The sequence below is a fragment of the Podarcis filfolensis genome (genome assembly GCF_964270895.1).
Source record: "Podarcis filfolensis genome assembly, chromosome: 1".
In the NCBI taxonomy this organism is placed as follows: domain Eukaryota; kingdom Metazoa; phylum Chordata; class Lepidosauria; order Squamata; family Lacertidae; genus Podarcis; species Podarcis filfolensis.
In genome coordinates, this window is record NC_139604.1 from 7,233,348 (window position 1) to 7,260,125 (window position 26,778).

Sequence of the window (26,778 nt, forward strand, 5' to 3'; positions counted from 1 at the left end):
CATCCTGTGGGGCCAGTTTCCGTGGTTGCAGCCTGGTGACAGACAGCACCCTTGTGGTGCTGAGGCCAACTGCATACCTCTGCTCTTGCTCCCTTGCCCATCAAGGCTGACAAACACTAGCAAGACTGACTGGATGGGTCTAGGAGCAGCTGGTGCCTTGTTGCGAGAGTGAGTTATGTTCTCTGCCTTCAAAGGGGTGGCGATAAACCTCTCTTGAAGAGACTGTCCCTGGATCCAGAAGCTTAAACCCGCCTCTTATCATTTACTTCTTGGGCAAGGTGATGGAGGGCAGCAGCTGCAGAGTGTTCTTGGAGGAAGCAGATTATCTGGAGCCATTTCAATCTGGCTCCAGGCCCCGTTTTAGCACTGATGGATGCCCTTTACTGGGATGGAAGCAGAGGGACTGTAACCTTGTGGCATCTTCTTGATTTCTCAGCAGCTCTGGGAACTTCTGGAAAAGGAGTTGGAGCCAGCATTGCTGTTCTCTTCCTACCTACAGGGTCATCAGCAGGAGGTAGATCTAGGAGATGGTTGCTTGGCTCCCTGGCTTTGGGGCTGTGGGGTCCTTGGAGAACTGAGGCTGAATCCTGATAAGGAAAAAAGGACTGTGGGTGGTGGTTCCCATATCCAGGAATGAGATGCATGACCTGTTCTGGGAAGGGTTGCACTTCTCCTGGAAGAAAGAGTCCTAGATTCCAAATCGTCATTTGAGTGCCAAGCCAGGAAGGCTAATATTCCAGTCACAGTCATTCCAGGACCAGGATATCCTGGCCTCAGTTGCCCATGTTCTACTGACCTCCCATATAGATTACTACAATGCACTCCACACGGGGCTACCCTTGAACAGTCTGGAGGCTGCAGCTCACACAGAATGTAGCTGCTAGATTGGTAAACAGGACAGCCTGGTAGAACCAAGGGTCACGAGTCCAGAAAGCTCTGCACTGCTGTCAGTGAACTACCAAGCCCAAATCAAGGTGTGAGTACCAGCATGCAAAGCCCTACATGGCTTGGGATCCCAGAGCCTAAAGGAGCAACCCGGGTCCTGTTGGAGATGCCACTTCTGGTTGCTTAGTGTTTACCATGACAGGGTCTTCTCAGTGGTGGTTCCCTGTTTGCAGAATGCCCTCCCGCATGAGGTATGCCTGACTTTCAGAAGAAAAGTACCAAATTTCAGTAGAGCCTTCAGATTGCGTGGAGGGTTTCACTTGCCTTCCAGCAACCACAAGGTAAGGCCTTGTACAAACCTTTCCCCTGCAACACAGCAGGGTCAGGGCAAGATGTGCACAGGCCAAGGCTTTCGTGTGTGTCACTGTGTCCATCTCCACAAAACATGTATTGAATCTTCTCTGGTAAGAGAATTATGTTCAGCTTGGGGTAAGTAGATCAAATGATAAGAAGGGACTTGCACTCCAGACTATGTAAGCTCCAAAATGCTGGCCAATGCTGGCAGACGTCAAGGACCACGAGTTACTTAGGCAAAGCCTCCCCACTACCTTGGATGTGGGCTGGCTCTCAGTGGCAGTTGGGAGGACCCAATCCCAGAATGTCTGTTCCCTGGAATATGCATGTGGAGTCTATGCAACTAGCGCACACTATCCAATTGTTGTGCTACCTACGCACCCCAGCAGGTTGGCCATGAGGGGGGATGAGGCACTAGGGTCCCCCACCCATACCCTAAAAAACAATTTAAGCTCGTCTTTAAGGTAAGCAAAAAATAAGGCATCAACACTGATTACGTTATGTGTTAATTTACTCTAAAAGTTACACTCTTCTGCTTCCACTGCAAATACCGCAAGTATAACAGTGAAACAGGAGGGATACACGCAGCCACCATAATGTTTGGTATGCATGTACAGAAAGTTAAATAAATGTTAATGCCCAGAAAAGGGCACAGAATCATGGGTTTTTGTGTCTAAAGTGTCCGTTCTGAGCAGCAAATGCGAGTGAACCACGGCACAGACCCAGAGTCTGCCACTCATCACTTCTCCTGGGCCAACTCCTTTCTGCCTGGCATGTAGAAGTAGGAGAAGCAAGAGGGCGGCAAACCATCCAGAGAAGCCTTCTGTGTTTCCCCTTCAATTTTACCTCCTCACCAGCTTCCCGAGAGTTTAGAAAAATAAGCAGAGAGATTGGCAGTCCACGCCTGCAATGTTGGTACCAGAACCAAACTCAGGAAGAGGGGAGTGGTGCTTCTCCATGTCCGTTTGCCATCCTGCCAGCCAGGCCCTTCTCTCCATTTCTTAATGCCTCCGTCAAGCGCTTGCCAGCCAGTGGGTGGGTAGGATGCAGGCGAGAAAAGCGCCCCAGAGTCCAGATGGGGAAGACATTTCGGTAGGAGGTATAGCTGATCGCACAGGTCTTGTTGAACACTCCGGAAATGTTCTCCTGCAAGGCAAAGAAACACAGAAATTCCATCTCACCCATCCTCTCATCTTTCCAACACAGTAAGAAGCACGGAAAGATGAGCGACCTATAAGGGCAGCAGCACCTGAAAAGCGGCCTTGAGCTGCACAAACCTCCTCATACATGGAGGTACCATATGACAGGTGTGACCTGCTTTACCTATCCATGGTGAAAAGGCAGCTGATACTTTTTGAAATGTTTACATTTTAAAATTAAATAAATGACACCTTCACTGCCCTGAGCATGAGCTGGACCAAAGGCTCCGATTCCAATATGCAGGCATTCCAGGATAAACCAGACAATGCACAGTGATCTTGATAGTCTGGCTTGCGCCAGCTTTCCTACTTCCACCGTTCCTGATCCATGCTTAAACATTTAAAACTTCAGGCGGCTTAATGGGCACTTTGAGAACCAGCCCTTCCAAGAAGTAGCAATAGCCAGGGCTGCTTTTTTCATGAGCTGCTGAATAGTCAAGAGGGAATTCCCTCCCAGCCAAGGAAAGGCTGTGTTTGATTGGGGTTGGAGCTAAAACGTGGGTGATGGGAGTCATACTGAAACAAGGAACACAAAAGAGACTCCGGTGCATGAAGGAAAATCTGCAACAAGGGTGGAAGAGGAATTCTGAGAAGCTAAGAAGAAAGGTGTGCTTGTAGGTGTATTAGTGTGAGAGAGAATGTATGCAAATGGCCCTTCCGTTATATGGAATTCCATTGTGCCCTTCCGTTATATGGAATGCACTCGAGGCACACTTCACCTGAGGCCAGTCTCCATTAGGCAGCTGTTTGTCAATCAAAACTTTGATCCCTCTTTCCAGGACTCTAACGTCTGGATACCTGCAAAGCAAAAAGACCCAAGTTCTCTGCTCAAGTAGGTTTAGAGAGGAAAAGCTAAGGCTCAGGTAATTCACAAATATGGGAAATATTCTTGCAAGTGATGTAATATCCTAGGCAGGAAGATCAAATGCCACCAGGTTAGCATGGCCTCAGTCAGAGACTTGTTAACTGTTCCCACAAACAAAACGAGCAGCTAAAGGGACGGCCTCAAGGACTGGATGCAGCAACTGAGCATTTCTGTTCCCTGCATGATGCCAGGGGGCATGGCTAACAAGGAGAGATGCGCAGAGACAGCAGGCTACGCACAGGCAGAAATATTTGCCAGACAAGGCAGCTGTGATCTTTTCATTGCAGCTGCCAAAAGCTGGAATTTCTGCACAAAGGCGTTCCAGGAGAAAGGGAGGTCTGCATTTTCCCAAGGGACTTCTTGTGTGCAGGCTGCAGCACAGACCCAGGAAGCTGCTGTTTGGCCATGCTTGGTGGTAGCCTCTACTAGCCAATGGGGGTCCCCCAAAGATGCAATTCAAGACTGGTGGCTGTTTTTATCTGCCCTCATCCCCATGCAGAGGCCAAGGGTCACTTCCAAGCACAAACTTTTACCTAACAGCCATGAGCCCCAGAAGAGCCCAGCAAGTGTTGTGTATTTGGGATGTGGTGCTCTGGATGTATCTGCGCTGTTCACAAGATTCAAAGTCTTCTCCCCATCCACCGTCCTCCATCTGCTTGGAGACCAAGAACTCACAAGCGCGGGTCACCTCCCCACAGGCCACTCTGGAAGAGAAAGGGCAGGAGAACGGGAACTCACAGAGTGGCTCCATGTCCTCAGCGGAGGAACACATGGTGGTTAGCAAGGACAAGGCAAGGAATTTTATCACGCCAGGCAGAGAAAAATGAAAAGGAGACAGGATATCAAGGAAAAGCACAGGCTCAGTGCTCCCCAGAGTGCATGTGCACCCATAGACACAGCACCCATCAGCTGGCTGAGAGCTACAAGATAAATCTGGAAATGTCAAGGGAGAAGTATCTGCAGGAGGCCCACCTGATGCCTGATGGGATGGTCTTTCTGCATTCTGATAGGGCCAGGATAATATATACAGGGGAAGAAACTTATGGAGAGAAGAGCGGATGTCACCACTGCAAACCAGTGCTGACCAGGAGGCCTGTCCTCAGCTGCTGAAACCGCCGTAAGTTGTGGGTGAGAACAATGAGTCTGCCTGGCCCACTAGTGCCGGTCTCTCCAGTCCCTCCCCTGCGCAGGTGAGCCTGAGAGAGCGGCCACCTTTGCTGACTCGGCTCTTCAGGTGAGGCTGGCTCCCAGCTGAATCCCAGAGCAGTTTGCCTCTAGGCTCAGTGTAGCGAGACGGTGCCCTCCTTCTCCCCATCCCATAGAGGGCAATAAGACAGCACGATTCTTCACGCTGAATGAAAGGCCACTCACTGCCAGCAAGCTCTTCTGATCAGAGGAGCTTCCATTATAAAACCTGGTGAAGGTCTTCACTCACCCATCCTGGTAGGTGTGTTGCATACAAGCAAAGGCTTCCAGAGCAAACCACGTGCCGTAGGTGATGCACACCCCCCAGCACCTAGGGGGGAGAAGTCGGTCAGCAAACAGAACCGAGCCGGGAGGAGAGCCAGTTCCTTCCTCCTTGCTGTGCCAAACAATCCCAAATCAAGGGAATGAGCCTGAAGTTTACTTGCAGAAGCAAAACCAACAGTATAAATTATTTGCCTTATCTTTCAAATATCTATTAAGCCAACATGATTCAATGTATATGTCTGGAACATATACATTCAGCTTGGCTGCTGCCATAGCAACACAGATGTTGTAATCGTTTTTAACACGTGAGATATATTGGAGGAAATTAAAGCTGGTTTCTTTGACGTAACTCATTTCTGCTTCATTTCATGTTTCTGGCATCAGATATCAGCCTAGTATTTCAGCCATTACTTCTGATATTGAATAAAAACAAATGCTGCCGAAGCTGTTGGCCATGATTCCTCTGATAAACGCCACCAGCTCCTCTGCAAGGGCTTCCACCCGCACATAAAAAAGCTTGCCCCCCCCTTAACCCCTCACACCCCTCCCAGAATAGGCTAGGGTGGGACACAGGGGATGGGGGAGAGATCGTTCCATCTGGCAAGCTGCTATAAATTCCACCTCCTCTCTCTAAAAAAATGTCTTCGTAGCATTTATACAATTCATCTACTTTAAATGTTTATTCTAAAAACTCTGCAGCTTCCCTTCGCTTATTGCACCAACAATTTGTCTAAAGAGAGCTAATTTCAGTGGCGCTTACTCCTAGGTGAGTATGGAACTGCAACTTCAGAATATTGGCTGACCCTAGATATTCCCCCAGCCCCTCTCTCCCTACACCTGGTGACTTAGTTCTATCACTACCAGCCCCCCAACCCATTGCCCCTGAGGACGTTGGCATGCTCTTTCTTGACTGGGATGGAGGGGAGGAGATCAGCTCCAGTCAGAGTGGCAAATGGCCAGGAATTATGGAAGCTGTGGTTCAACAGCAGCTGGAGGGTTACAGATTGCCCAGCCATGTTCCATACAATACTCTATAACAAATTTTAAATTCTTGTAATACGTCAAGCTTATGTATTACATTTGTACAATTACTTTTTAAATAAAGGCATGAACATTTTCTTTTCTAACTTTGATGGTTTAAGACTTAGTAAAAGATAAATGATAATGCTGAGCATTTATATAGCACTGGGCAGTTTCAAGGTGTTTCATATGGACAAGATATGAATACTAACTCTCAAAGTGACTGTGACAAAGCAGGAGGGGGGGTTGCCGAAGGCTATCCAGTGGGAGCACGACTGAAACAGGATTTGAACCCGGGACTTGTAGGGTCAGATGCCACACTGGTCTCTCAGACAAATTAAACTGCTAATAAAAAGGTGCTATTGTCTTCTCCTACTAGAACCACCCAAAGGTCTCAAACTGGTGCTGAAAAGTGGGGTTTTTTACCTCCGATTCTTAAAATTGCCCCAAAGCAGGCACCTTCCTTTTTATTTTTAAATACCCTGCCAAGCAGCTGGAAAGCCCAACCAATTATTGAAGCGGCCCTTGGCTTTATGAAGACACTCACCCTTCCCAGGAACCATCAGCTCTCTGAAGTTTCTGACAGTAGCGGAGGCCCCTTTGCAGCGTCTCTCTGAGCAAAAAGGAAAGAGTGGGAAACCCTTTCAACCCTGTGAATACCCACGATTCCCAGCACCACTCTCTCTAGCCCAGACTGGAAGGAATAAAAATGCTATTCACTCCTACCCCACAGAAGGGTCAGGTGCCCAATGACAGGAGGGAATTTATTTTCCCATGTCAACTCTGAAACAAAGGTTTCACATCCTGTTATTCCATTGCTCCGCTCCTTTCCTTCCCTCCTTTTACCTGATCTCCTCTGCCCTGTGTTCAGGGAAGCGCTCTTGGAAATGCTTCAGCCCCTGCATGACTGCCGAGGTGCATTCTACGTAAGTGTAGTCCACCATGATATCCCCTGCAAACCACCAAAAATACAATACAAGTTTGCTGATACAGCCAAAGGCCATGACAAACCCACAGCACCAGAACCAATAAAACAACACAGATCATAGATCCGTAATAGGAGCCAGCTTCCAGCGTGGGAGCCAGAATGCAACCTTCCTTCATTCCTTGTGACTTTTAAAAGCCTTAGCCATACCACAATTTAAACCTCCTCTGACCTTCATTCCTGTGTTGCTGCAATGTTCTTGGATGAAAGCCAAAGAATGCAGTCAAGGTTGGCAATTTCAAATTTCTCCCAGGGTCTGTTTTGATTAATAGATTGAAATGCAGCAGAAATATCAATAAAGGCCATATATTGAAAATCAGTAAGACAGATTCTAGAGAGAGATGTGAGATTCCTGTGTGGCATGCCTCTGTTTCTTGAAACTTAAAATAATTTGTCTTTTCCTTTCGGGTACAGTTGTTGTCAACTTTTTAATATCAGAGTTTGATTGAAGATTAAGAGGGGCCAGCAGGAGCCAAATCACATTGCTGGGGCGGGCAGGGTGGGTGGGTGTGGAATGGCTTCAGTTCTTCTACTGAGACAATGCTGCCCCATTCCCCATGCTTGCCCAAGAGGACTTCCACTGACACCCACCCACCCCTCTTACTTACAATAATAATAATAATAATAATAATAATAATAATAATAATAATAATAATAATTTATTATTTATACCCCACCCATCTGGCTGAGTTTCCCCAGCCACTCTGGGCAGCTCCCAATCAAGTATTAAAAACAATACAGCATTAAATATTAAAAACTTCCCTGAACAGGGCTGCCTTCAGATGTCTTTTAAAGATAGGATAGCTACTTATTTCCTGGTGGGGGTGGAGACGCTCCTTCAGGTATACTGGGCCGAGGCCGTTTAGGGCTTTAAAAGTCAGCACCAACACTTTGAATTGTGCTCGGAAACGTACTGGGAGGGAGCCAATGCAGATCTCTCAGAACTGGTATTATGTGGTCCCGGCGGCCACTCCCAGTCACCAGTCTAGCTGCTGCATTCTGGATTAATTGCAGTTTCCGGGTCACCTTCAAAGGTAGCCCCACGTAGAGTGCTATGCTAGTATGCTAGTATGGATGCAAAGCAAGTCCCTTCTCTTACCAAACACCTCGGAAGGGTTCAGGAGCTCCAGCAGCCAGCCGCCACGCTTCGTTTCATACGTGGAAAAGCCACCGTCCACATTTTGCATATTCAGCAACTGAAGTCAGACACAGAGGAAGAGAGAGAGAGTGTCTGGACAAGGGCATGGCAAAGATGGAGCTCAGTGGAGTGGCCCCACAGCCTTAAGCAGTGGCCCAGCGGAAATCAGAAATACTCCCAACAAGCTCCATGCTTCACCCAGAAATCCCCACCTCCAGCTTATGACCACCAACTAGCCAAAGGCAACATCGTCTGGGAGGCAGATTGGACTCTGACCCAGGGGCTGCTTCTCCTTCCAAGCCACTCACCACATTCACAGCATCAAAGAGACGGTTCGGTGGGATTTGTTCCTTTATAAAAGAGCAATTGTCCTGCAGAAGGATCACTGACTTCAGCCCCTCCGCAGTGCAGTCAGCTACAATCCAGCCACAGTCCCGCGTGCTGAAAGGAAATCCACCCTGGAGAGCATTAGACAATTGAGAGCATTAGGCAATGCAGAGCAGAGGATTCTTGCAGGACCACATATATTGCCAGTAATTCTGCTGCCCAGCTGACCTTTCTAGTCTTCCAGCATTTGAGTACATAAAAACTTACTCTTTTAGATAATCCATTTACTTTACTATTATTAGAAAAGCCTTTGATTTCAAATAGTTCAGTTAAACACCATAAACAAAACCTAAAATGGATGCAGAATCATTCACTGGGTTGGGGGCCTGCCTCTCCAGAAACTGGAGGTCAGTTTTCAAGGACAAGAAAGAAGATTTAGGTTAAAGAGTGAGGGATACAATCCTAACTTCATGAGCAACTTAGCAGTGGAACAAGCTATCTGAGAAAAACCTTTCTCCTGGAAAAAAATCAAAGAAAGATTTTTGGACAGATATCTTCCCAAGTTAACTTAGCATCTGGCATTGCTGCTTTCAGAAAAGGAGCTCTTTTTGCGATTATACCTTGTTCATCTGACGGTAGTACTTCTCATAATCAGGTGGATTATCTGGAATCTGGAGGAGATACAAACTACACTCAGACAACGAAGGCAAGTGCAATTGACATAAAAGGAACACTGTTTTAAGAACTATGCTATTAAAAATGCTAGACGCAAGGGAGAAAGTGATATAAAAAGTCTGAAATACAAGCCACAGCTGTCTTTGTAATTTCCAGTTTGGGCCTGAAGGGGTTATAGACATAAAAACATTTTTGTACGGGTATAGATATTTGCAACTATAAACAAACACACACACTTCAGCAATTCAGTGCCAGCAAATTTTGACCTCAACAAGGAATCTTTCTTGATGTTGCAGCGCCTTGAGAACTACAGAGAAGAAATCAAGAAATTTTCTGCATAGAGAAAAATCCTCCAGATGTAGTAGTTAAATTTGGTTCACCTGGTGGAACACTTCCCCCCAAGACGTGAGTTTGGAGAGGATGAAATTCACATTCTTGCATAAACGTTGGGCTCCTAACTCCTCACGTTTCGGAGTTTTCATTGGCATAAACTCAGAAGAAAAGCTATTTTTGGCTTACAACAAAGGGAGGCGTTCCTGGGAGCAAAGGAGAGGTGGGTGTGCCTGTGCACCTGGTTGTGGGGCAGAACTATGAGGCACACTGCAAAATCAAAGCCTACATATTTTTAGAATGTGGGCAGTATTACAGCAGAACTGGGTCATGAATATGTATATGCCTGGTTCTTACCTGGCTGATTCTTAAAAACTCATGCGCACGTAGCAGGCAGGAGTTAAATTCAGGCCTTTTATGGGCACCTGCCTTAAAAAGAAGGAAAAAGGTGTTTCATTTGACATAATGTGATTTTTAGAAACTGAATCCAGGAGCAGTAATCAATCTTAATAATATTTTGTTAAGATTAATTTCATTAAAATTTGATGAATTAAGGCTACAATCTTATCCTATACTTACCTGGGGGGCCAGGGCCCACAAATCTCACTAGAATTCAGGGCCAAGCAGTAATTGTGTGGTGATAATTGCGTGAGTGTAGTTAACGTGAGATTAAGGTAAGCAGTGACTTTAGGGGCTGCAGCGATGGGACTGGAAAGGAATTTAACTCTTTTTTTTTCCGTAAGCTTATTCTTTTTTTTTTTTTAATAATATATTTATTAAGGTTTAGGAATTTATATAAAACAGAAAAAACAGAACAATAAAAAACAAAAACAATAAAAATACATACAAACCAAACAAAACACATACAAAACAAGTATAATTTCCATCCCTTATATTCATAAAACTTACTTTCCCGACCTCCTCATACCTCCCCTTTCTGTATTCCATTCTCTAATTAAGTCAATTCAGCAAATCCTTCCCCTAATTTCTATATAATTTTTAACCTTTCTTTTCTTAATCACATAATCATTACAGCTTTTAACCACTTAATTTCTGAATCAACATCGTTCTAGCCTTAAATAATTTTACAATGTTTCTTAAGATAGTCCTTAAATTTCTTCCGATCTTCTTCCGCCGTCTCTTTTCCCTGGTCTCGGATTCTGCCGGTCATTTCTGCCAGTCCCATATAGTCTATAACTTTCATCTGCCATTCTTCCACGGTGGGTAGATCTTGTGTCTTCCAATACTTTGCGATGGAATTTAACTCTTTCCCTACCACAGGCTTGGCAAAAATGGCCTCTCAGAACTGTCATCTGCATTTGAAGGAAACTCCCATTCAAGGAATACGCTTTCCTTGAAATGTAAATGGAAGTTTCCGATAAATCACTATATCAGAACTGGGGCAGGGAAAGAGTTGAACTCCCCGGCTCACGCCCAAAGTCCTAAAGCTGCTCAGATTTCCTTGTGGTTCCAATGTACGAAACAAAACTGCCTTCATGCTATTATGTGCTGAGGAATGCCCTTTGAGTAACATTAATTAAACAGCCTAGGCTATTTAAAACTTTGCTGCTTTGCATTCCCTTGCAATAGCAACCAAAAGACATTCTTAACAGAAATTTACTGGCTGCCTGACTGACTGCATCTCTACTAGTGCCATGTCACCATTTGTAATACCTTTCTGTGTTGTGTGAACTAGATATGCTCTCTCTATATCCCAGACTGTTTCTTCAGTCATTTGGTTCATGTGTGTTGGACCTACAGGCTAATTCTCCCCAAAATTACAGAGGAACAGCCATGTTTCCCCCTATTAAGTCCTAGGTCAAAACAAAGAAAAATAATTACCTCCAGGAAAGCTTGGATAGCAAATGCCGTGTCCCAAAGCTGTGACCCATTAGTGCCCTGAAAGAGAAGGAAGGTGCAGTAAGAAACACTCACCTCCCACCTGACTTGTCTCCCTTGCGGCCAGCAGAAGGTGCTCAGCTGTTCCCCAAAAGCAATTTCCCCTACAATTGGCAATGGGTTAAAAAGGAAAAGCCTATTGTCACCAAGGAAGTCCTTATTACAACCTTCCCCACTCGTATACCAAGTGCTAGCCATCAAAATAGCTGGGAGGGGGGAACTCCGTAGTGACCAACGAAACATTTGTAATCCACTTTACGTAATATTTTGTGTTTTAGTTAATATTATTTGAATTCTCATTAACATTAAACTATTTGTTAACTGGTCTGACCATCCCTGCAAAAATAATTAAGAAGTATACAGCAAGTAGTTTATATGCTTTCTTTTTATTGTATTTTAGAGGATGTAACCAATGTAACCGTTTTACAAACTCAATAATTTATCTATAACTTGGATAAATGTTTTCTTACAACCTATGTATTTTAAAAATCCACCTGCGGAAATATGCCCAAAGAACTAATGTTTCATGGGCAAGTGCCACCCAGGACTCCCTCTGGTACTGGCAAAGTGAAGTTGGCTAGTGGGGTTTTCACGTGGGATCTCATCCACTGTTGCTTCAAAATGGATTTTAATGTTGTGTAGTTCATCTGATGTGTGTTTTTATTTTCATTTCAATTTTACTACATTGAATTGTATTGTGGTTTTAATTTGTTGTAAGCCGTCCTGAGTGGCGCATGAGCACCAGAAGAGCAGGACAGGTTTTTTTAAATATAAAAATAAACTAAAAGCAACTGGACAATAGTTATTGCAGTGCTCAAAAACTCCTCTTGCGATGGGACATAAATCACCTACTGGGCTGAGTCATTCAATAATACCCTCTTGCTAGATGCCTCGAGCCAAGAAGGGCAGGTGGTCAACTGCACCCCTCCAAAAACTGTGTTTGTCTCCTTTGGCTGCAACAGCTGGAAATCACCCCCCAAAACCCAAAACTAAATGGTGCTCTGGATCCATCCACGGGCTAAACTGTTGCAACTGTGATATCTGAACGAGGTGGATTTGGGGGCTTTATCCCTAAAGTATTAAGTAAACATGTCGCAGGAGTCCTCTGGGTCTCTTATACTAAATCATTTGGGCCAGAATGGAGGAGGTCTCAAAATGCTTCCTGAGACGACCTTCTGAGGATGCAACTGTGGAGGAGAAGCTCTGTTTTCACTCCTCAACCACTGACACCAAGTGGCTCTCAACTTGCGTTAAGTTGGATTCATGGTGACTTCTGGTTCCGGTCGCGGACAGAAAGGGAGCGCGGAAAACCTCGTCGGGGTTTTTCCAAGTAATACAGGGGCTTGGGGGAGCCGCAAAGGCACTGCACCCCCCAAAAATCTCAAGGGGGACACCCTTGAGGGACAGACTATCCAGCAGCGTGGGAGCGGTTTTGCGGGTTTTGCGGGTTTTCTCCTCTGGAAGAACTCGAGGACGACGAGACTGCGAGCGCAAAGGGAAAGTATCGACCCTGTGTTACGATGCCTCTGGCTCTCACTGGAGAAAGCGACGAATCTCCATAACTACAAGAATGGAACCCTTAGTGTGAGTAGAACATTTTTATCCCAAAAAATTGAAGAATACACTAAGTGAACGTTGGATGTTAAAGGATTTAAGTAAGGAATTCGGCTTGGCAGAGGATTAAAATGGCGCAGGACACAAAGTCGCAGGGATGAGGAAGGAAGTAATATTCTGCCTGACTGAGTGAGTACAAAACGAAAGCCCTCGGCACTTATTGTTGAGGCTACCAGACTCATCAAACACCAAATACAAAGTAACAAATAACAGACTGCCTGGAAACTTTGTTATACCTTTTTGGGGAAAGTAATGAGTAGAAATGCAACAACGTAGAGCCGTTTAAAAGAACAGCTTGAAAGAGCAGGGGGGGAAAGAGGCAGAAAGAAAGTTTGGAAAGTGGCTCTAAAGGGATGAAAAGGAAAGACTGAAAAGAACTTTTTTCCTTCACTCTGGAACTCTTTTTTTCCCTTATTCTGGAATGGTTTGGATAGAAGGCTTAAGAAAGGAGGCTACATTAAGAACTTTGAAGGACACCCAGAACCCTCTATAAATTTTTTCTTCCTAGCCCTCTTTCCAATTTTTTTTGTTTTACTTTCCCTTCACAATTTCCGGATTTCTGTATTATCATCCCAACCCTTTTTTTTGGGTTTTGGTATATAAACCCAGGCGTTTGATTGTTCTACCTTTTCCATCCTCTCTCTTCTCCCCCTTTTTCTCCCCTCCTTTTTCTTTTCTCTTCGTTTCTTATCTCACTAATACAATATTAACAACTCATTCTGCTTTCTCTCTGTTTTCATAATAATATAAAGAACTGTAAAATCCAGGGAAATTTTGATTTAATTCCATTCCTCCACCTTTTGGGGGATCTGTATCTCTGTATTTGGGGGGATTCATGGCAAGCTTTCTGCCACCTGTGTTCTAGACATCTCCCAAACTGCTTTGTTGCTCCAAGTTTATAATGCATTTCCCCTCACATTCCTGAAACCAGAGGGTGGCTGTGGGGTGCAGGAGAAAGGGCAATTTGGAGCAGGAATATGTCAGCTAACCCTGCGGCTTCTCTGATCCTGAAGCCACTCTGGAAGTAGCTTTTCCAGTTTGAACAGGGTGACCGATGCAATGTCACACCATCTTGTGAAGCACAAGTCTGACCCTCAACGAGACAGAGAAAAAATAAATCCCTTTCATCCATGCCAGGGATTATTACCTGCATCTTCAAGCCATCCAGTCCCAGCCTGCAAGGAGACAGAAAGCACTCAGTGTTGTAGACTGGCTAAACAGAGTCCAGCACCTCAACTATGTTTCCTGTACCCTGGGTGAACAAATGGGCAAAGCGGGTGCAAGCTGAATTATCTTCACACCAGCACTAATGAGCTCCTCATAAACTTTGCCCTAAGGGAGTCCCCACTTGACAGGGGCTGAAGAGAACTCAGGTTCAAATCCCTGTTCAGCTCTTAAACCAACAGGGAGGCCTTGGGCAAGTTGCCGATTCTCACCCTTATTGTTCAAACTACTGGTCTTCTTGGAAGAGAAGAGGATGGTCCTCTGCTTGGGAGCTTAATATGCCATCCAAATGGTGAACTGCAACACCAACACGAGGCAACACCAACTCAGGGGAGTTCAGCAGCTACTTTCCAAGTGTCCTGCAGTCTCTCCTGATGAACCGTGAGTACTCAGGAGTCCTTAAAAGCATTATGCACAAGCAGCTGTAAGGATGGACAAGTCTGAGTTTCAACAAAGCCTTACCAGAGGTAGTCGGGGATTCTGGAAACGTGTTCTTGGAAGGCAGCAGACTTGTCTCCCTCCACATACCAGCGCACAAGCATGTTAATTGTTTTAGATATCTAAATGGGCAGAGAAAGGCAAAGTCATTTCTCCTAAGAAAGATGGAGCAAACAGCCCCTAATATTTGTGCCTCTTTATAAACTCAGCACCTATATCAATCCTCATAAGGATGCGGTCAAAAAGAAGACTCATCAACAGTAGCTGCCTCCAGCATTAACTGCAGCTGGGACAAGTATGCTGAGCTCTGCCCCAACCGCCCTCCCCTGCCTGGAACAGAGGTGGGGGTGGATCCAAAACGCTTCTCCCCACTGCAGAATAGCTGAAGGGGGTCAGGGGGTCAGTGGAGACCGGGGCTATTTCTGAGCTCTTTCATGGCTTCTTTTCAACTGGGAGATGCCAAAGGTGGAATCCAGGACCTTCTGCTTGCAGAACATGTGCCCTGCCGCTGAGATTTCCACTCAGCTCTATGGAAGGAACCTTCCGGGTGTGTACAGCTTTGAGCCTGGGCTCATCAACGACCATTTGCTTTCCACTGAAGAGCAGGAGGCACACATCTTCCATCCGGGATGGTTGTGCTCCACCAAGTGGGTACCATCAGGAGGGATGCACATGGAGGGGGGGGAGGTTGGGGGTGCCTGACCAGCCAGTCAGGGCAGCCAAATCAACCCTGGTGATCAATGGGGTGACAAATTTTGCAGCCATCTGCCTGTGCTCATTAGGTGCTGTGCTACCAAGAACAGATGCACTGAACAAAATTTTGGAATCTGCAAATCAAGTTCCATTCCAGAGCTATTCAGCTGTAAGTGCCACTCAAAGTGACCTACAGGGCCAATGCTGATGGATTTGGTGAATCGGTCATCAGCTTTAATGTGGTCGTACAGCTGCTCAATTGCTCGTTGTCTCAGAGCTGTGCTGTGGAATCTCTCGTAGGTGTTGATAATTGCTGGAATGGAAGCAGAGAGAAAGAGGTTTCATATTTATCTGCTGAATATGAGCACTGAAGAGTAATACAGGCAGGAACTGAGCCACATACACTTAGCAAATCCCTAACTTAGGTTTCCATGGCAGTTCAGAGCTAATCAAACTTCATTTGTGAATTATCAATCCTGTCACTGGAAAATGGCAAAGCCACATTTGCAAACAATCCCTGTGCACATGAAAAGCATGTTCACTCTTTTCCTTCGTGTCCCTGTACCAGCACAAACTGCGCTGAAGTAGTGGAATCACCCAGAATCAGCTGCCGTGGCATTACTGTGTCTCTGGAGTCCGGATTCAGCTGATAGCCAAGCAAGGGTTGAGGGATGAGAACACAGAGACTAGGGGGCTGAAAGATATATGCTGTATGCTACAGTGTGGTGTAGTGTTTAAGAGCCGTAGTCTCCTAATCTGGGGAACCGGGTTCGCGTCTCCGCTCCTCCACATGCAGCTGCTGGGTGACCTTGGGCCAGTCACACTTCTGTGAAGTCTATCAGCCCCACTCACCTCACAGAGTGTTTGTTGTGGGGGAGGAAGGGAAAGGAGAATGTTAGCCGCTTTGAGACTCCTGAAGGGGAGTGAAAGGCGGGATATCAAATCCAAACTCTTCTTCTTCTATGTGCGGAGCGCTTGCAGCAACCTTGCAAAGTGAGTGGGCCTGTCAGGTAAAGTGAGTGGGCCTATCAGGTAAACAAAGCAAACCACTTCTGTCTACTGTTGGATGAAATCTCTGAATCACAACAAAGCAATGGCTTGTGAAATCAGCAGGTGATACACCAGTACGTGGAGTTGTACAAAAGGAGAATAATGTCGAGTAGGCTGCTAATCCCTGATTATCCCTGCAGCACTGAGCAATGAAGCCAGCCACGGCCAGCAAGATTAAAAAGGAAAAGAAAGGCTGAAGAAAAGCTTTGAGGGCTCCCTTGACCAAGAGAGGCAGAGGACTCTCTGCAGAAGACTCACACAAACATTGCCCTGACCAGGCCACGCCCACCCCGTGCCACGCCTACGCAGCTTTTATATCTGAAGGAAATGCATGGGATGCCAGGAGATGTGCCGTTGCCAGAGAGGCATTTAGGCCAACTACACACAGTGCATGCATACAGGTGAGGCCTCTTCACAGGGGCAGAACCTTCCTCTACAGAGTCTTCCATTGCATTTATCCACTATGTGCCAGAAAGCAAAAGCAAAAAAGCATCAAGGAGAGCAGACAGGCAACCTTACATTTCCCCAGTGAAGGAAGACCCACTAACATGGTGGGATTTGCTTCCAAGTATACACAGGCAGCCCTGATCCGCACATTACACTATCCTCTAACGGTGTATGCACTACCGCCCAATTCTCCACCTGGGGCAATACAGCGATGCCTCTCTGTGAACCATCCGCTTTTCCTTCTTCTGACCAGCAGTACCATCTCAGCTAGTGAACAGCACAAGAGGCCTGGCGACGGCAAACATGTCTGCAAACAAGCATGACTACCTTCCAAGCCCAGAGGTCACACTCTGCTCACCGTAGATGATGGAGAGCAGCCAACTGTGTGGCGTGTACACATCACCCGCAGCGACGTTGTTCCTCTGCGCCGGCCAGTCAATGAGGGAATAGTCCTGGGTGTAGAGCTCCTGGGTGCAAAGAAGGGTCACACAACACCAAGCAGAATTGGCAAGAGAAGAGAAAGCTGGAAACAGGCTGCCTAGGCGCCTTCTCAGCCTCAGACCTGCTATAAGACCAGGCGGAGCGTCTTCTTTGACCACAGAATTTCATTCTGTTTATGCCATCTAAGCAAATGCTTCAATTATGTATCTGCTGTATGTTCCGCCTCCCAATCCATCACACACTTTTGGATCAAGTACCTTGACTTCTGTATGACCTTAAAGAGATATAAAGTCTTAAAGAAGTCAATATAATTTGTAAGCCACGCTTTCACTGGGGTTCCAGGAGAACATTTGTGGTGCCTCCAGAGGAATCACAGGAAAAACACTTTTCTAAAGCATTTCACAGTGTCCAGATCAAGGAAGTAATAGTACCATTCTATTCTGCCTTGGTCAGACCACACCTGGAGTACTGTGTCCAGTTCTGGGCACCACAATTTAAGGAGGATGTTGACAAGCTGGAGCGAGTGCAGAGGAGGGCAACCAAGATGATCAAGGGGCTGGAAACTAAGCCTTACGAGAAACAGCTGAAGGAGCTGGGTATGTTTAGCCTGGAAAAGAGAAGACTGAGATGAGATAGGATAGTCATCTTCACATATCTGAAGGGCTGTCACATGGAAGATGGAGCAAGCTTGTTTCTCCTGCTCTGGAGGGTAGAACTCAAACCAATGGCTTCAAGTTACAAGAAAGGAGATTCTAACTAAACAGCAGGAAAAACTTTCTGACAGTACATAGAATCCCTTTATCATATCTTGTTTAATTGTCTTTTATATATTGTTCCCCGATCAAGGATTCTGAGTTCAATCATTTTGGAAACTGTGGCTAAACCACCTGAATTACATCTAGCCTATCTACTCCAGGACATTGACTCTTATAGAACATTACAGGTTGCCAGATTCCTGAATTCAGTTCTTTCATATAAAAGACTTCATGGAATGCTGCATGACTATTAAAAATCTAGTAAACTCTATCCACCATCTTTATATTCAAGACCACAATATGGTTCATCTAGAGATTGTATGTAATGTGAAGGAGATTATGCGTTGAAATATTTTAGTTGATATTTTAGAATGTAAAATGTTATTTTATTTATTGATTGGTCTTACCTTGTGGGCTTATAGCCGAATAAAGTATTATCTATCTATCTTCCTGACAGTAAGAGCTGTCTGACAGTGAACGGTCTCCCTCAGGTGGATTCTCCTTCTTTGGAGGTTTTTAAGCAGAAGTTGGAAGGCCATCTGTCATGGATGCTTGAGCTGAGATTCCTGCATTGCAGGGGGCTGGACTAGATGACCCTTGGGTCCCTTCCAACTCTACAATTTTATGGTTCTACGAGAGAGTGCAACAGACAGACGGAGGAAGGAAAAAAGGCCCTTCTGAACTACCTCCCGGAGGCTCAGAACCAGCTCATCTTCTTCCGCAGTGAGTCGCGTAGCATAGCAGTAGGCCATAGGCAGGTAAACTTGACGGCAGTGACACCAAAGAGTAGAGGGATGGGCTGGCATCCAGCGAGGAAACAGCCTATCAGAAATCAAAAGGGAAGCCTACGGTAAAGGATGGGCAGAAATCTAGAGATGGCAGCCGGTAGCCAGTAGTCATGTATCTGTGGCCCTAAGGAGATTCCCACAGAGCATCCATCCCAAGGCAAGCTACCCGGATAGCAGCAGGGACTCCAGAGCAGACTCAGGACTAAACTGGCTGAGCATACATGAACAACCGAGCCTTCCTTTTCCATGAGCCCTGAGCGCATGGCCCACCTGAATGGGACCAGAAGGAGCTCACACGCCGTCCTGGTTGGCTGAGCCCCAAGGAGGTGTGACAAGCTTCCACTTCTGATTTCCATCAAACACAGCTTGCTCTGCTGCCTGAACCTGACAAACTCTAATAAATTTTAATTACTGAAACAGGCTAACTGCAAGCCAAAGTTCATCACGCTGGTTTGTTTAAACAAACCATAGTTAACACTAACCAGAATTAAGGGTTCAGACAACATACTAAACTGGGGCTTGGGAAGCCAGTTTTTGGCTGAGGTCTGTGTTCACTCATGGGCAACCTTTCAGAGACTGCATGCCCATAATGTGCACGAGCAGGGCATAAAAATAGGCGTGGCCAGAGACAAAAGTGGGCAGAGCAATGGCTGTGAGTCTCACCTTTGTACCATAGCCTGCGTAAAGCTAGGGTTTCCTACCCAAAAAGGTTTCTGAAGGCCGAATTTTCACCAGTATGAGCTAAAATGTTAATTGACATTTAGATTTCCTGTGGCCAGTCTCTGGGGCCTCCTGAAACTTAGGTCTTTTTTGGCTCTTCGAATTGATGTGACAGAAGTTGAACTACGGACTTAGCAAACATGCCAACCTATTGCCAAACTGATCTTAACTTCCAGTTTTTTCTATGAGGAGGTATAGATATAAATTATGTTAGCTAAAGCTGACATCCTATTCCCGCTTACCAGGGAGCAAGCCACATTATTATGTATTAATTTTTTTACTGCCATATACCTGCAGGTCTCATTGAATTCAACAGCACTTTCTTCAGAGAAGACATGGTTAGGCTTGCACTGTAATACTCTAAAACTGCACGTACCACATCTCAGGGAAAAGTGTATTCAGTCCTTCCCAGCTGTAGACATTCAAAACAGCCAGCCAAAATTTACCCCAGGAAGCGACTCCTGTAGCACCACCTGAAGAGCCAAATATACAAGAACTCATACAGATATCTATAAAACCAGAGATCGCTGCAGTAAAATGGACTCTTCTGTAAGAAACAAATGCTTACTGTTTGACTTTTTTGTCTGCAAAAGGGATAGTATAAACAAAACACTCCCACTGGAGCCAAAGGATGACCCCTGATTATTTCCTCATCCCTTCTCCTCTCAGCCTTCTCCAAAGAGTCCTCCTTACTGTGCCACCAATCATGCTGCATCGGTGGTGAGAGAAGACCCAAACTCTGGCCTCCTGTGCACAACAGCATGGAGCTCTATCACAGCATCCTCATGCCTAGTGCTTTAAGCAGATGCACTCAAGGCAGCCAATATTAAACCGTGTATTGTATATTAAATTCAAAAGAGACTCCTGAAAGGAGACGGTCCATGGATGTGATAGGATGTTAGAAGAACCAGACGCACACTCTAGGAATAAGGAGAGTTCCCTTTCCACAGGATAGCAAGACTGAAAAACAAAGCCACCTTCATGTGAGGTGGCCTCCTGGTTAGTCACCTTTACTGTGGAGGTTGTTCCGAGCCCGCAACAGATCTGGGTCATCAGGACTGACCCCAAGGATTCGCATGACTGTGTAGTTGAGAGCAGTACAAAATACCTTGGATACGTCCTCAACATGCCTGTCGGACAAAAACATCAGAACTGTTAGGAGTATGTGCCTTGCACCCGTTACTCAGCCTGTCCTGATTGACTTCAGATAAATCAAGATTACTGCAAGCTGGCTAAGGCAATTTGAGCAACAGAAAGAGCTCGGTCCATTTCCATGCAGAGAACAGCCACCAAAAACAAATGGGAACATTATGTCATCTATTTTAAATGTAGACTATAGAAATGTCATGTGGTGTTTCAATTCCCAGCAGGTCTGGTTCTGCTGGACAGGGTTTTGTTTACACACTAGGCCAGTTTGGATGTAATACATAATCCATAGTTTAATATTACAAGAATGAGCCTTGCCTCTTCCACTGTTTCCATGCTCTTCATGCAAACTGGCTAATCTAAGGGCCAAATGCACAAAGGGGTTTATTCCACTACTGCTGCACATGGGCTCTGCGCATGACACACCAGCTAATCTGTAACTCTCCCACAACTTCTGTCTGTTTTTTCAGAGCCCTTTTGTTATGAGCATTTTTGTTACTCAATTATCTATGTGCTAATGTTTTTGGCGCGTTGTATCTATCATCACTCTTACTGGGGACAGTCAACTTTATCTTTTTTTTTAAAATATATTTTATTAATTTTCCATACATTCATACCACATTAACAATTTACAATAAATTTTCAATTTTTTGACTTCCTTCAGCTTCTCTGCCAATCATTCGAATTCTAATTTTTTGAAACACATTTCCAAATTTTTGTATTACCTTTATGCTTACCCCCCTCTTATATTTTGCTTTTTTGCAATATTTCTTGTTCTGTTACAGAGCTTCTTTAAGTGCCACTAACGTTATTTCGTTATCACTTATACATTCCCAATAATCTGCTAGTGGGGACAGTCAACTTTATCACCCAACATTTACTTTAACCTTTGGCTGTGGGGGAGTCATTTTCTCCATTTTCCTTTCTAGCCCACCAGTTTCCAGTTTCTAGCACTGAGCAGTGGAGAAGGCAAACTCACTTTTTAGTCTCCACAACCTGGAACATAACATATTGTTCAACAAGGGCTGGGGAACTGGATCCAGCAGTTGGGTCAGATCCCTCCTACCCCGACCCCCGCATGGACCAAGCTTGACAGGTGGGCAGTTTCTAAAGCACCAAATTTTAAAGTTTACTCACAGGCCCCATCCTCCATCTGGGAGCTGAACTGAACGCAAGTACCTCACCATTTCCTTCTTGCTCTCTTCTGGCAGTGGGATCTTGGCAACGTAGCATGTGATTAAGAGCCCTGTTTTAGGGAGATCAGTGTGTTACAAAATCAGTCCTCTGAAGCAACAAAGGTGCTGATTCTCTTAGTCAGCAAAAAAGTACATTAATGTTTAGGAGGAGAGATAGACAGGATCGCTTATGCTACAATCAAAGGTGCTGAGAGCAATGTCTTGACATAGGCAGGAAGCCGCCTGGTCCAGCCACAGGCTGCAGAGAAGGGGCAGCCACCAGCCTCACACCCACTGAGGATGACCCAGGCGGATACACCTGCGTGAGACCCAAGATTGTAGGGATGGGTGCACCCAGTGGGGAAGGACCTGGCTTGCACACAGAAGCTCCCTCATTCAGTCCCTGGCATCTCCAGGCAGGGCTGAGGAAAGCATCTCCCTGACAACCCGGAGAGTGGCTGCCAGTCAACGTAGACAATACTAAGCTCAATGGTCTAATGGTCTGGCTCCATATAAGGCAGCTACCTGTGTTGCTCTCCTTCCCGATCTCATCAGGTTGGGGGGGGGGTGTCAAAAAGGAAACCTCACAAAATCCTGATCATGAATTTACACAGCTCTGTCGTGAAACAAGCAAGGTTCTTTGCCTCCTTAAATGTTCCAGTGACAGGATTCCACAAGATGAGGCACATGTTATTTTAAACTCCCTTTACTTAAAAATTAACTTTCTTATCTAAGTTGGTTGCTGACAGATTGCAACTAGGTGACCCTTGGGTCCCTTCCAATTCTATGACACTATGATTCCTTCTCCTGCACACATGCAGTACTTCTCCAGCTGACACTTCTCTCAACTGTGTCAACTCCACGGGTACCTTCAAGCAGGAGAAGCAAGGCCCAGCCACTCCCTCTCCCTCTCGGGGATGTCGGGGGATTCGGTCGCACCCAAAGCGTTCGCTTTCGGACTTGTTACACATCACCCCTTGCTGGAACACTGCTTGTCTGGTTGGAGAAAAAGTCTGCTGTCATGGTAACTCTACCTGGCATCAGAAAGAGAGGCCCTCCGTAGTCCCCAGCCCAGTGGCCATCTTCTGCTTGCAGGCCTGAGTAAAACTTCATCCCATTCACTGCTGCTTCCTGTGCTGTACAGGCCTTTGGCAAGTCCGGGAAAAATTTGCTCTGCCAATTACAGTGAAGAAGAAAGAGGAAAGAGACACAAGTGAATTCTATAGCAGAAGCTTAGGTTCACAACAGACAGGGAAATAGAATGAATGAATGTCTCCAGCGAGCACCTTGTAGGGCAGGAGACCAATTCCACAAGTTGTGGGGCACTCAGCTCCTCTCTTCTTCCTAGGAAAAGGGAGAAGGCAAGGGAGGAACAAGGCAAGGAAAAGCAGGAGACTGGGCTGGCAAAACAGGCAAACAGAAGGGGAATCAAAGACTATTGGGAAGGAAGGACCGCAGGGCCTGCTCTCAGTATGTTCCCAAGCTTCCTTAGGGCGGCATACCCCTCCACACACCAGGAATCTGAGGGCTGAATATCTGCCTCTGGAGCCAAAAAAGCAAGTCAATTTTATGAGGACCAACCAGTTTTCAGGAGGGTATCACAAGAGAGGCTGAATGAACAGCCAGAAGGTGTGGGCAAGAGAGAAAGGGGCCATAAATGCAGCATAGAAGCTGCCGCCAGATCAATTCAGCTTTTTTGCGAAGTATTTTTTCCAGCAAGAATAAACAAGCTAGTAAAGAACCTTCCCAATACATGAAGACTAAAAGCAACAAGCCAGTCCTGCTTACTTTCTCTGTAGCAGAGATATGGGCAGTTCTCACATCCCAGTTGGCACTGGAAAAACACAGACCTCTAGGACCACTTTGTAACATTTAGGAAAATAAACTGCAGCCTCAGACGAGTTGGGATTCCCTGGAATCTCATCAGGAATTCCTCAAGGAGAAACTCATAACCTCTCCTGAAAGGCACCCTCTGCTGCCACTCCTGCTCTTTCCCTTCAACATGCTGATGCCAGGAAGCACCGCCAAAGCTTTAGGACCCATTTTCTGGGCACATGGGGCACTAGGGAAGCCCCACATGAACATTGCCTGTGCCCTAGGATATGCCTTCAAACACTCAAACTCAGGACGAAAGGGAGAAATGTGCCAAGAGGAAGGCACGTTTAGCAAACCCTCACTGGGATCAACTCCCTCCTGGGAACCTATGTCCCCACTGTGGAAGGATGTGGGGATCCAGAACTGGCCTCCACAGTCACTTACGGACTCACGGTTAAGACCGTGTTCATGGAAGACACTCTTACTCAGCTGTGAGGGATCGCCAAAGAATAAGCCTTCAAATCTTCTGCAATTACAGGATTTCTTCAGCAGGCAAGTCAATGTGCATTCAGACAAAGTGAAGTTTGAAAATCACTTCCAATGGAACTATCCCCAAAAAACCAAGCGGTCCTAATGCAACTCCTCAGAACCTGGTAGCAAGCGAGGGGTCGCCTCAGCCTCCTACCTACCGTGCTGAGCCCTAGCGAGTGAGCTTCCAGCGCCGTTTGCTCCCGACCACCATCCTCGCCATCCGCCAGGAATCGCCACTGCTGCCGCCCTTCGTCGTTGCTCAGGCGCCAGCGGGTCAAGTCCGTGGCCGGCTCTGTCTTATAGGGACCGCCTCTTCTTCTCCGCAGACATCTAGCAGGGGAGATACAGGGAACAGGTGAATTCCAGGGGAGAGTCGAATCTTAGGATAGTTCAGATTAAAAATAACGGAGCACTAGGATGTTTTTTTGGTTCAGGAAAAAAAGTGTCCCCAAAGGACTACAGTGCAGTGGTACCTCAGGTTAAGAACTTAATTCGTTCTGGAGGTCTGTTCTTAACCTGAAACGGTTCTTAACCTGAGGTACCACTTTAGCTAATGGGGCCTCCCGCTGCCGCTGTCCAATTTCTGTTCTCATCCTGAAGCAAAGTTCTTAACCCGAGGTACTATTTCTGGGTTAGCAGAGTCTGTAACCTGAAGCGTCTGTAACCCGAGGTACCACTGTAAAGGGTTGCAGGTCAGCATCAGGACTGAGCTCAGGCCAATTTGAGGCAGTGTAAGAACTTTTCTGAGCTTCAGGGAGTTAAAGGTTCTCCTGCGGGAAGGGTTTCAACCCTGCTCCTTTTTGGGGCTCCCTTTTCTCAAACTGAGCACAAGGTGATGCTACTTTTGCAAGCCCTGGGCGACCGCGAGCGCAGCGCCAGAAACGACGCTGGTGCGAAAAAGCAGCAAAGCGCGCCCTGAAAAATAAAGCACAATTGGCCCCTTGCAGCCCCGGCTCCTCCGCGCCATACTCACGCCCCCTCCATCTTGCCACTCCGCCGCCCGAGCCCACACTCCGGCGCCGTATCTTTCGGCGGAGCGCTGGAGCCCAGGAGCCTCGCCCCGCGGCATGCCGGGAAGGGAAGTCCAGGCGGGCGGGCGGGCGGCCGCGGCGCTTCGGCGGAGGGAACTACAAGTCCCGAAGTGCGCGGCGCAACATCCGATCTGGACTGACATGAGCCCATGCCGGGCCCAGCCAATCGGGAGGCCTCGACGGCGGAGCCCGGCTGGCGCGGGTGGGCGGGGCCACGAGAGGCGAGGCAGCTGGAGAAAAGGCAGGCGGAGAGCTTGGCGCGGCTGCACCGCTTGCATTGGGCGAAGCAGAAGAGCCGGCGCGCCCCGAGTTGCTTATGTTCTGCTGCGCCTGCCAGCGACCCAAATCATTTCCCCGTATGATTGAGGCGGCGAGTTCTTTTTAAACAGTGCATTCAATACAGCAGCGCGATGTTTCTACACATTTGTCTACTTTCTTCATTGCTCTCAATTTCCAGATTTCTGGATGCTGTTATGCCCACTCGATTCAAATGGGATGTCTTCCAGTGCTTTGCCATTGTTTTTTTTTTTAAATAAATATTTATTCGAGTTTTCAATTTTATACAGACAAAAAAGAAAAAGAAAAAAAATATTAAAAACAAATCAGTTTCAATATCAATTTTCAATAACATGTTTCTTTGACTTCCTCATACCTCCCCTTCTTGTTTTCTAGTTCAAATTGTTTATCCAGCAAATCCTAATCTCTTAACATTCCTTTTAACTAACACCTTATTTTCCAATCAACTTTTTAAATTTTATAACTTAAACAATATTTATCCCAGTTCTTTTTATCATAACAGCTAGAGACCACATAAATGTCATTGTTAATCTACCAGTGAGTAACAGGGGAAGAGAGTCCTTGAGTGCTCTCAAGTTGTAGCCTTATGAGGCTTTGCCCTCAGGTGGGAAAAATATTGCGCCTGGGAAAGGGGAGTCAAAAGACACTCAAGGAATAGTTTCGGAGAGAAGGCTCTTATTTCTACCATCCATGAACTGGTAGAAGAAGCAAGTGTGATAACTCACAAAATGCATGCACGAAGTTCACAGTCATGTGCACAAGCATATATACCCCTTTCTAGTTCCCTCCCCCTTTCTCCAGAGTCCTGCCCCATGAGTTCCTCTGAGCATGAACAGAAAGCTGTCTTGGGACTATTTTGGACTCTTCCCAGGAAAGGGGAATGAGAGTGGTTCAGCATGTCCAAGAAGTTGCAACTAGAATGAGGTAAGATTCAGTCTCAGGCCTGCTATGAACAGAGCCTATTCATTAGCCTTTGAAAGTAACATTTTGCCTTTTGCACAGCATCTTGTGATAGAGCAGAGGAGAGCAGAGAAAAGCTGTTTTGGATTTTTAGAAGACAAAAGGAGTTTTGGACAGTTTTGAGGCCTGGTGTGATTACTGAAGCCTGGGGTGATTTCACAGACAGGATTTGGGTATCCTGTCCCTTCATTCCCCCCTGTTTGTTTTTGGACAGCCGCCAGGCCTGTCCCAAATGGACCACTATCCTTTCTTGAGGCCACTGATGCTTGCCCCAAGTTTGGGAGCTGGGAGCTGCTTCCTGCAATTGTTGCTAGGTCAGCTGAACGCCTCCTTTGATGGGGTGCAGTGGCTACCTGCTCAGGAATCCACATGGTAGGAATTAGGTAGGCTAGGAAGCACACTCCATACCATCCCTGTGGGTGAATATGAGAAGCTTGCCTTCCATAAGCCTGCGTGACACACATCTGTGAGCAGAGACACTACCTTCCCCTTCCGAAGGCCACACC

General features: G+C 46.2%; 1 protein-coding gene across 2 annotated transcripts; it reads right to left on the minus strand.

The window, feature by feature from the left end:
• Window positions 1-1,736: 1,736 nt before the first annotated feature.
• LSS (lanosterol synthase) lies at window positions 1,737-25,074 on the minus strand. Of its 2 annotated transcripts, none has more exons than XM_083628785.1 (22): window positions 24,958-25,074; window positions 24,143-24,314; window positions 22,673-22,811; window positions 21,601-21,709; window positions 20,326-20,447; window positions 19,694-19,790; window positions 18,496-18,631; window positions 16,972-17,080; window positions 15,311-15,429; window positions 14,448-14,545; window positions 13,909-13,936; window positions 11,091-11,147; window positions 9,606-9,677; window positions 8,864-8,914; window positions 8,225-8,374; window positions 7,878-7,974; window positions 6,640-6,745; window positions 6,341-6,406; window positions 4,739-4,819; window positions 3,837-4,007; window positions 3,158-3,236; window positions 1,737-2,385 (listed from the first exon to the last, which is right to left on the minus strand). In XM_083628785.1, the coding sequence occupies exons 1-22, from the start codon at window positions 24,966-24,968 to the stop codon at window positions 2,170-2,172; spliced, it is 2,286 nt and encodes a 761-aa protein (XP_083484911.1). In that variant the 5' UTR covers window positions 24,969-25,074; the 3' UTR covers window positions 1,737-2,169. The 2 variants fall into 2 exon arrangements, with proteins under 2 accessions (XP_083484911.1, XP_083484912.1); XM_083628786.1 differs by having other exon boundaries at window positions 20,326-21,015; window positions 21,309-21,709; window positions 24,958-24,994.
• Between the last annotated feature and the right edge of the window lie 1,704 nt (window positions 25,075-26,778).